The sequence below is a fragment of the Vombatus ursinus genome, unplaced genomic scaffold (assembly GCF_900497805.2).
Source record: "Vombatus ursinus unplaced genomic scaffold, bare-nosed wombat genome assembly UNPS02009062.1, whole genome shotgun sequence".
NCBI classification, from domain to species: domain Eukaryota; kingdom Metazoa; phylum Chordata; class Mammalia; order Diprotodontia; family Vombatidae; genus Vombatus; species Vombatus ursinus.
In genome coordinates, this window is record NW_020948840.1 from 22,649,872 (window position 1) to 22,660,660 (window position 10,789).

The window sequence follows — 10,789 nt, forward strand, 5'->3', positions numbered from 1 at the left end:
TAGCGCACACCGTACAGCAAGATGGCGGCGCCCAGGACATAGGCTCCTCCCCATTCTTCCCGGCATGCCTTGAGGATTCGACGACTCTTTCCATCGGTTGGGAAGATGGCGGCTCCCGTTGAAGCAGTTCAGCCACTGGTGCAGTATCTGGTTCTGCGAGGGGACTTGGCGCGGGCTCCGTTCTCGTGGCCGTTAGGAGCGCTGGTGGCACAGGGGTGTCATGCGGCCATCGCGGCCTTGCATGCCCACCGCGACCACCCAAATACTGCGGCTTATCTCCAGGATCTGGGGAGCATGCGCAAAGTGGTCCTTGAGGTGCGGAATCCTTTGAATGGGGCGGGAGGAAAGGTCGCATTGGGGCCGGAAGCGGAAGGGTCGAAGGGCTGGGGTTTCTTTTGGAGGCTTGGCGATCGCCTAGAAGGCGGAGACTGGCTTCACGCCGTTCTCAGGCCTGTGCTGGGAAGGGAGAGCAACCGGGGGCTTAGATTCCCTGCACTGTCAGTCCTGGGGTGGGCTCGGACGGCGGCCGTGGTTGCCCCTGCCCCGGGGCCGGAGCCTTGGAGGGGCAGTGGTTTGTGGGACGCAAGTCCGCTTGTGCGGTGAACGCCCCCAGCTCAAGGACCGAGCATTTAATTTAGCCCCTAATGCTTTTCCAGGCCTGAGGATGCAGGGATCGTCCTCGTCTAAGTCCTTGCTAGAGGCAAACAGCATGTTCTCAGATGATTAAATGCAGGATAGAAACGAAATCGTGATTGTTGAGAGCGGTAAAGCACTGATACCCGAGGGGCTGAGGAACTAGGAGTTGCTAGAGAGCGAGTGGAAAGAAAGGAATGAATGTGAGAGATGGGGGCGGGGGGGGGGGGGATTCAGTAAGACTTGTTGACGTGGAATTGGGGGCAGGGCAGGCGATGAGAGTGAAGACGCCAGGACACCTCCCCTAGGTGATTGGGAAAAGGGTGATAACCCCGACAAGGAATTTAGGAGAAAAGGGCACTTCTTATGTTCAGAAGGAAATATATATTCAGTTTTGGACCTTTGAGCTTGTGCATATAGAACATCTCATTGGAGATAGTGCAGTAAGCGTTGAGATAATGAACTGGAGTTCAGGAGAGACTAGGGCGAGGAATGTAAATTTGGTAAATTTGCGTGGAAAAGATAATTGAACTATTGGAAGTTGGTAATCTCATAAAGAAAAGAGGAGAGCCCCTGGACAGAACCTAGAAAAAAAACCCACTAGAAAACAATATTATAATTAGTGTAAAGAGCATAATATACTGAGAAAAGTCAAGAACAGTGAGAACTGAGGAAAGGTCATTGGATTTAGCAATAAAGAGATCGTTGGTAAGGGTTGGAGAGAGTAGCTTATGGAGGAGTCGAAACCACAAGGTCAGACATCAAAGGAATGAGAAATGAAATGAGATGGGGGAAAAAAATGGAGGCAGTGAGTGTTGACAGCTTTTTCAATAAGTTTAACTATGAAAGGGAGAGAGATTGATAGCTTGAAGGAGTGGTAGGGTCCGGTTAAAGTTTTTAAGGATGGGGAAGACCTGAGCATAGTTGTGAGCAGTAGGGAAGTCAGTAGATGAGCTGTTGAAAATTGGGCCGAGAGGATTATCAAAGGTCCCTAAAGACTTGGAGGGAATAGAATCAAGGATTCACTTGCAAAGGTGGTGTTGGCAAGGAGATAAGTGTTGCTCCAAGACTGGAGGATAGGGGATGATGTTGATGTGATTTAAGTGTAGAATTGGGGAAGAGAAGTAGCTCTCCATAATGGCCTTATTTCAGGGAGAGGACAAAGAAAAAGGGTTTTATATGTCATTTGAATAGAGAAAGAATAGCTACTGTACAGTTAGTAAAGAGAAGAATTTTCAGTGTACTTGTGAGGACATATATGATAGCATAAATTTTTAGTGGACCTAGTCAGCACAATGTGACTTTCTCCTATGTCATTCTGAAATTTGTAAACAAGAGTGAAGAAGGCAAATGGTATCAGTAATCTGGTTGGCATTTGGAAAAAAGGATGAACAGTGAGGGGACATTGGGTCCAAGAATTCAAGCATTTATTAAATACCTGTCCTTTGTGAGGCACTGTACTAGGTGATGGGGGATACAGAAATACCTGGCTTCACAGAGTTTACATTCTTTTGGATAGTTACAAATGTATACAGAGAAGTGAAGAAAGAATTAAGTTACCAGGGGGTGTCAGGAAGGGTTTCTCAAAGAAGGTGGTACCTGAGATGAGCTTTGAAGGAATCAAAGGATCCTCATTTAGTCCAGGCATTCAAGGCAGCTTGTGTAAAAGCATGGAGGGGCAGCTAGGTGGCACAGTGGATAGAGCACCGGCCCTGGATTCAGGAGGACCTGAGTTCAAATCCGGCCTCAGACACATAACACTTACTAGCTGTGTGACCCTGGGCAAGTCACTTAACCCCATTGCCTAACCAAAAAACAAACAAACAAAGAAAAACAACAAAACAAAAGCATGGTGGAGCAAAATTATATGACAAATTTAAGAAATAACAAGTGGGACAGTATGACTGGTTTGTTGAACATGAGTCTAGAAAGATAGATTGGTACCATACTGATAGTTTCGAATGCCAAGAGGAAGAGTTTGTATTTTATTCTAGAGATAAAATCCACAGCAGAGATCCACTGAAGCCTCCTGAACAGGAGACACATATGGGCAGACCTATACTTTAGATTAAGAGAATAATCCAATATCAGAAAAAAAGACACTTAACAATTGTCAGTGCCCCCTCCACATATTTCACACCAGTCATCTTCTCTCCATTCACACATAATCATAACACTAATTCAGAAATTCATCACTTCTCACTTAAACTGTTACAATGGCCTAATTGGTCTCCCTACTCTCTTTCACCCCCTCATCTTCCATGACCACTCCAAACTATCCTCTATAGAATTGCCAAAATATCTAATTTTTCTAAAATTCTAGTCAGATTCTTTGGTTAGTTTTATCTAGGTCTGACATAGGTACATTGAGATTCCTCAATCACAATTTTACTGTTGATTCTTTATCTAAATTGATTAGCTTTGGGGCAGCTAGGTGGCGCAGTGGATAGAGCACCAGCCCTGAAGGCAGGCAGACCTGAGTTCAAATCTGGCCTCAGACCAAACACTTGACACTTACTAGCTGTGTGACCCTGGGCACGTCACTTAACCCCAATTGCCTAAAAAGGAAAAAAAAAGACGATAAATTGATTAGCTTTTCCTTTAAGTATTTAGATGCTGTGCCATTTGGTACATATTTATTATATGTCTGTAATGCCTTTAAGCATAATGTAGTTCCTGTGTGTATCTCTTTTAATCATCTGCTTTTATTATTGCCTTTTTTTTTAGTTCAGATGAAGCTTAATAGATTTTGCTCTAGCTCCCTTGTAGTAACTTTGTTTAAAACTTTATTCATAAAGTCCGTTTTCTTATAAATAACATGTTTTTAGATTCTGCTTTCTAATCTGTTCTGCTACTCTCCTCTATTTTATAGGTGAGTTTATCCCATTCAGATTTGCAGTTATGATGGATAATTGTCTATTTCTCCCCACCCTATCCTTTTATACTTTTTTCTCTATTAGCCTTTCTCCTGGTCCTCTATTCTCCCCTTCGTACTCCAACCTCTGAAGATGGAGTTTGTTGTGCTTCTGACTAATCTTTCCATAAATCTCTCCTCTCTTTTAATCTCCCTGTCTACTCTTCCAATCCCTGTCTTCCCCTACCTCCCAATAAATATATGAGTGAGAGCTCAGGGGGGTGACTTTCCCTATGCAAATTTTGGAAAAGGACCCCACTTAAATTTTTCTTTGTTGGGGTGGTAAATTAAGGGGGGAAAGTGAGTATATTTTCTTTAAATGTCCTTCTGCACAGCTCGATCTGGGAATCTGGGATTATGGATGGCATGGAACTTGTGTAATTCAGTAGTAATTTCAGTAATTACTGATAATCCTTCTGGGAAGAGGAAGTGAGTTCATTTTTTTATTTGTGTCTTTCTGATAGAAAAGGAAATGGAATCTCAATTAGGACAGCTTGCACATCAATGGCAAAGCTGGAATTAGAACCTAAGGTCTTCCTAGGCCATCTTCTTTGGTATAACCTGGTCCTTTGCTTTTAGATAGTAGGGAGAGTGTTTTACAGCCCTGCAGCCCTCCCTGGATGAACCATTTGACCTGTGTTCATATTCTTCTGTCCATTCCCCTTTTTCTACTCTACTACAGGCTCCAGATGAGGCTGCCCTGGTGGCGCTGGCCGAGACCCTGAAACAGAACAACATTGACCATATGCTGTGGCTGGAGCAGCCAGAAAACATTGCCACCTGCATAGCTCTTCGGCCTTACTTCAAAGGGGAGGTGAACACACATTTGAGGAAGTTCAAGTTACTGAAGTAACCATCATATGTGAGAGCAATTTTGGACAAATGGGACCCAGAATCTGCATGCCGCCCATCTCTTGGCATCTCTGCAAAAAGTGTGTCAAACCATTGACACACCCCACCTTTGCCTTCAATACTGGCAGTTTCTTTAGAGGTAGTTGCAAGCAGATTAATTTTTGAGTAAATTTCAACAAATAAATAGTTCCTCTTTCTGTGAACGTGGGAAAGGTGGATGAACAACAATGAGACTCTGCTTTTTATTATATCACTTTGTGGCTTTATTAGGTGCTTATTGGCCCAGAGCCCTCTCTCTGTCTGGGAGGCCTTTAAACACATTTACACAGCTTGATGTGAATAGTTATCATCCTGGGGAAAGAAGGAGCTGCCTTTAGTCTACTTGTTCAAGCAGTAGCTAATTAGAATGAGGATGATCACTTTGATTCAATTTTTAACATTTCAAACCAGATCATGTGATTTAGAGCTGGAAGGTATCTTAGAACTCAGTTAGTCTGGGTGATCTTATCCCCTTTTCGCCCCCAGGGACCCTTTTGGCAAATCTGAAGACTGCAGACCTCAGATTATTTTTAAATTCATAAATATATGCAAGACTACAAATGAAACCAAGTGTATTGAAATATAGTTAACAAATTTTTTAAAAGTCCATGAATTCAAGAAATCCTGATCTAATCCAACTCTGTTATTTTACAGATGAGTTAATAGGCTCTGAGAATTTAGGTGACTTGTCCAAAGTCACACAGTAACATCACAAATTCAAGCTGAAGTCCTCTAATGGCAAGTCTAGTGTTTTTCCTCCTTCTCCCAGGGTAGTGTTTTCATACGCATTTTCATTTGATTTGGTTCTTTATTGATAGAAATTGCATATATTTTCATGTATTTAGCTTCTCAATTGATAACTCCCAAATATAAGGTCACAATTTTTTGCTTGAGTCTGATGTTTCCAGCTGCTTGCTATATATATTGTAGATAATTATTGATGCTTTTTTAAAAACATTAGCTACCAATGACTCCGACCCTGTCATCCTCAGCACTCAGAGAACTTTCTTTTGTAAAACAAATCACATTGTCTGTGTCTGATAGTATATTTCATTCTGCTCAAAAGATGGAGGCCAGGATAAAATTGAACTTGTTACAGGATCAAAATAACCAACGGAGAGGAAAGTGAGGCCAGAGCAGGGATGGACTGGGAAGGCAGAGGGGATGGAGTGACTGGAAGTTACAGAAGTGGATGAAGACTAGGTTGTGGTTCATGACATTTCTGGATCAATAAGATCAAGGATAGACCTATTTCTGTCAAACTATCGACAAGCACTTATTGCTTATTCATTCATTCGTTTATTTGCTGCATGCCTGGCACTTTTCTAAGCACTAGGGAAATAAAAGCAAAAACATAGTCCTGCCCTCGAGGAGCTCTCATTCTAATGGGAGGAGATAACATGCAAAACATCTGTGTACACACAAGGTATATATAGTATAAATGGGAAGTATTTTCAGAGAGAAGGCACTAGTGGGTGGTGGGGGAGGAGGAGAAGGAGATGAGGCTGTTAGAGTGGGGACTGAGAAAGGACTCCAGCATAAGGTGAGATTTCAGCTGAATCTGAAGGAAGCCAGGTGAAGACTGTTCTAGCCAGTGAAAGTATGGAGATGGAGTGTCATGTTTTGAGAAACAGAAAGAAGGCCAGTACTGCTAGATTTTAGACTTGGAGGAAAAGAAAGTGTAAAGAAGACTGGAAAGTTAGGAAGGGGCCAAGTTGTGATGAAAAGCTTTAAAAGCAAACAAGATTCTATTGATTCTAGAGTCACTGGAGTTTATTGAATAGGGAGGAGGGACATTGTCAGACATTCTGCTTTTGAAAGTAAGATCACTTTGGCAGCAGAGTAGAGGGTGCCCTAGGGTGGGGAGAGACTTAAAGCAGGGACACTAACCAGCAGGCTATTATAAGAGTTTAGGCATGAGATGATGAGAGCCTTCACCAAGATGGTGACTGTGTGAGTGGAGAGAAGGGGATGGATTTGAGAAACGTTGCAAAGGTAGAAACAACATGTAGCAACAGATTAGATAGATGGGGTGAGTGAGACGAGTTGAGGATGACACTGAGATTGTGAACCTATGTGACTGGGAGGATGATGTTGCTCTCAGCAGGCAAGTTTGGGAGCGGGGAGGGTTTGGGGTTTTCCCAAATCTTTTCCATAACATCGCGTTTGAGATGCCCATGTGTGTAGCTGAGTTGGTGTGCGGGTACAGGTCATGGAAGATGACAAACTAGTAGGTCAGGATGTTTGGGGGAACATCAATATATGTTGGAGATCCTGAATATAAGGGAAGGGGTTGGAGTGGGGAAGACGGGAAGCTAGGTACTAAGTGAGAAAGGAAAGAGAATGACTTGAGGGAATGGTATATAACTGTCAGTGAGATCTGAATATATCTGGATGGAGTCAGCCTGGAAGGAGAAATGGTTGCCAAATGATAATGCTAGGGGAAGGCCTAGAAGTGGCAGTGAAGAGTAAAGAGTAAGTTTATTTACTTGCTTAGCCTTTGTTGGTGTAGGCTGGTGAAGGAGAAAAGACACATTCAGTGCTGGAGAAAGTGACAAAAGATGCAGTGTTTTCTGAGGGAGTCAGGTGTCTGATTGCAGGGACAGAGCAGGCATGTGAGAGGAACAGGTCTAATAGGAGTGGGGAGAGGTTCAATAAACTGGGGTTCCAGTTTGTAAATGTTGGGGGGATAGGCTGGTCTATGCAAGGATTACATGGATGGGGAACAGAAATTAGGCAGTGGTAGAAGAAGAGTTTGTATTTAGGTAGCCTTGAACTTTGAACTGAGGCTTTTGAAGAGGAAGCAGTCTCATTTGTGTAGGTGGGTTGTTACTACTTCCCAGGAAGCAAATCTAACTCTGCTCCTGGCCCCAGCTGAGAATCAATTTGATTTTCTCCCTCAGGAAGGGGGATCCAGTCTCTGATCTGGGATGTGCACGATCCCAAGGCAAGAGACCTGACATTGGTAGTCTTTGCTAGTTGTGAAAATCTGAGGCCTGGTTGATTAATATACCTCCCCTTGTGAAAAAGTGCAGTGCAGCTCCCAAACCTCAGCTTTAATGTTGATAAGACTTTTAGGGGTGGGGAATGAGGTAAGTGGTAGTGAGGGACTGGTTGAGTCATGAGGGACTGGTTGAGTCATGAGGGGCTGGTTGGGTGATAGGATGCAAAGAGTCCATGAGGAGCAGAAGACTCCAGTCAGTATATTTCCAGGTTGGGTGGAATCAAGGAGAGGAGGCTTAGGACATCCACTCACAATTCCCCAAGATACTGCCTAGCTCACTGGGGTGGTACAGGCTGCCCCTGTAGTGGCTGCCCCCTCTCTCTGTGATAGAGACCCTAGGGGATAAGTGCCAGAATCGCTTACACTATATGGCACTTTTAAGGTTTAAAAAATGCTTTATGTATACCTTTTCATTTGATTCTCACAACATCCTTGTGAAACAGGTAATATAAATATTATTCTGATTTTTGAGATGGGAAAAAAGTCAGAAAGCCTAAGTGACTTGTAGTGTGATCTGAGACAATTTAAACCAGTGTCCTGTGACTAAGTTGCTCTTTTTACTATATGTCCTTCGTGTCAAATAACATTATTGGCCATTAACATGCCAATTGGGAGGAATTCTAAAAAATGGCATTTATCTTCTTTTTATGTCAGGACACCCCTACCTAGATTTTTGCTGCAAATCTATTACATGACTAAAGGCAGATCATAGTGCCTAATCTTTCCCTCTCTCACCAGTGGTAGTGAATATTACATTGGGCCTAGAGTCAGGAAGTCTTGAGTTCAAATCCAGCCTCAGGTACTTACTACCTGTATGAGGCTGGGGTAATCACTTAACCTGTTTGCCTCAGTTTCCTCAACCATAAAATGAGGATAATACCAGTGTTGTTGTGAGGATCAAATGAGATATTTGTAAAAAATGTGTAGCACAGTGCCTGGCACAAGTAGGTGTTATATAAATACTTATTTCCTCCCTCTGCCCCATCAGTTCATTGCAAAGATAAGGTCAGGTACTTATGCCCTTCTTCTAGGAAAGAGATGATCTCTCTTTGGAGTTCCAATTGCCTTCAGGGCATTCCTTATCCCTCTTGGTGTCTTTCAACATTTTCACTTCTGGAGTCTTATTTCTCCTTACACATTCTACTTTATAGAAAGATAACCTCAAAATCCAAATGTCTGGTCTTGATCTCTCTTCTGAGCTCCAGTTGCTTTAAGGACATTTCTACCTGTCACCTAAAACTCAACATGTATAAAACTAGACTTATTTCCCCCCTAAATCTGCTTGGTCTGACTTCACTGTTTGTTAGTGGTGCTATCATTCACCCAATCTGCCTTGTTAGGAACCTTGGGGATTATCTTCAGCTTTCCCCTCAGTCACCTTTAATATCCAATCAGTTAATAGTCCTGTTGATTCTATTTCTTTAGCATCTCTTATATTTGACTTTTCTAATCCTATTACAGCCAATCTAATACAGGACATTGCCACCCACCCAGATAAAAACTACTGTATTAGCTCAACAGGTTTTACTGTTTCCCATCTTCCTCCCCACTAGACCATCTGATACCCCGCTGCCTGAAAAGGCTTTCTTCCATACAGATCTAGTTCTGTCATTCTGCTCACAAATCTTACCTGCTCCAGTCTTTCCTCCAGAGTAAAGTTAAAATGTCTGCCTGATATTCAAAGCCCTTCATGTTACCCTTTGCACCCTTTCTCATTCTCTTCCATGTACTCTATGCCTCAGTCAGATTAGACATTGCTCCTGGAACACTATTCTTATTATCTCTGCTTACTGCTCATGTCTGGAATACCCACTTTCTACTTGTTGAACCCTTAGCTATCTTTGAAAACACTACTCAAATGCTATCTGTTTTCTCCATGAAGCTTGTTACCTTTCAGGTTAGTATAATTTTTAGGTCATTCAGACCTAACATAATACCGTGTTGTTTTGTTACTCTCTAATGAACTCAGTTTTACTGCAGCTATTTGTGTTGGTGTCCTAGCCTCTTCTTGGACTGAGCTTGAGGTGAGGTACCATGTCATTGCTAAATTTCCTATCTCCTCCAGCACCTAGAAGGGCTCTACACAGAGTAGGTGCTTGAACTGTCTTTCCTATAAGCTACTTGGCAGCTAGGGGACCTGTGTCACTGTTAATTTTGTACCCCTAGAGCCAAACATGGCGCCTCACACACAGCAGGTTTTTGAACGTTTGTGGTTACACTGAATCAGTAGAGGCATCTAAAGTCTTAGCAGTGGTGGAACTCTGAAGAAGTGATTTAACTAACCACTCTCAAGTTTCTTCCTCCCTAGAATAACCCACCTGCCCTATGGACTGCATGGAGTTGTCCAGATCAAATAAAGTTAATGGCAAAGTAATCTGTAAAGGATGTTTTGTTGTTGTTCAGTCATTTTTTCAGTCACGTCCAACTCTTTGTGACTCCATTTGGGGTTTTCTTGGCAAAAATACTGGAGTGGTTTGCTGTTTTCTTCTCCAGCTCATTTTACAGATGAGGAACTGAGGCAAACATGGTTAAGTGACTTGCCCAGGGTCACATAGCTAGGAAGTGTCTGAGGCCGGATTTAAACTCAGGAAGATGAATCTTCCTGACTCCAGGCACAGCACTCTTATGCACCGCATCACCTAGCTGCCCCAAAAAGATATTATTATTATTAATTAGATTAGTTCCTGTATCTTATAGATGGAAAACCAGAAGCCCAGGGCTTAAGTTACACTGCTAGGCACTGTCCATCCTGGTGCCCAAGAGGGATGGAGTATCTGGTCGTAAAGTGGGAGTTGGGAATAATTGATGGGCATCACACTCCCCTGGTCCCTTCACAATGTCAGGAGGTGAGAAATGTCTCTAGTGATGAACTTATGGGAAAAAGTGGATTGGAACTGTACAAAATGGTTAGGTATACATGTGTTGTAGTTTTTATCACCGGAAAGGTGGGATAATAGATCTAAGTGTCTGAGAGCATAGGGAACATCTCTTCCTATCAAGGGGGCCCACTAAAAAAACATTCTGTGGAACCATTGGGGGCATCTCAGTGTGAGGAGAGCATTCTTTGTATGTTGTCTGAAGAACCTGTTAGTAATGAAAATGAAACATGTTCCTATGTCCTGGTAAAAACGATTTCAGACTGTTATGAAAGGACTTTGAATGAAATATTCCTTGGCCATCTTCTCTTAATGAAAAATAGGGACACAAAAGTATCTCCTGATCCTTTAGGGGTTGAAGTTGTCCCAAATGTACTCTACTGCAGTAAAGCTGGTCTTTTCTGTAGTGATGTTCCCTGGAATATGTGATCACTAATTAGTTTTCTTTTTCTTACAGCAGCCTTTTTCTCT

At 42.6% G+C, this 10,789-nt stretch overlaps 1 protein-coding gene across 1 annotated transcript; it reads left to right on the plus strand.

The window, feature by feature from the left end:
• The first annotated feature begins 10 nt into the window (after positions 1-10).
• Positions 11-4,627, plus strand: PTRHD1 (peptidyl-tRNA hydrolase domain containing 1). The gene is made up of 2 exons (XM_027850564.1): positions 11-315; positions 4,230-4,627. Exons 1-2 carry the CDS (start codon positions 106-108, stop codon positions 4,398-4,400), a joined length of 381 nt encoding a protein of 126 aa, XP_027706365.1. The 5' UTR covers positions 11-105; the 3' UTR covers positions 4,401-4,627.
• The last annotated feature ends 6,162 nt before the right edge of the window (positions 4,628-10,789 follow it).

What these genes read in the sequence shown, in the direction of transcription:
- PTRHD1 (XM_027850564.1), top strand. Translation starts at nt 106, where the DNA reads ATGGCGGCTCCCGTTGAAGCAGTTCAGCCACTGGTGCAGTATCTGGTT. An exon ending in TGCGCAAAGTGGTCCTTGAG is followed by an intron (nt 316 to 4,229) that starts GTGCGGAATCCT and finishes ACTCTACTACAG; the next exon opens with GCTCCAGATGAGGCTGCCCT.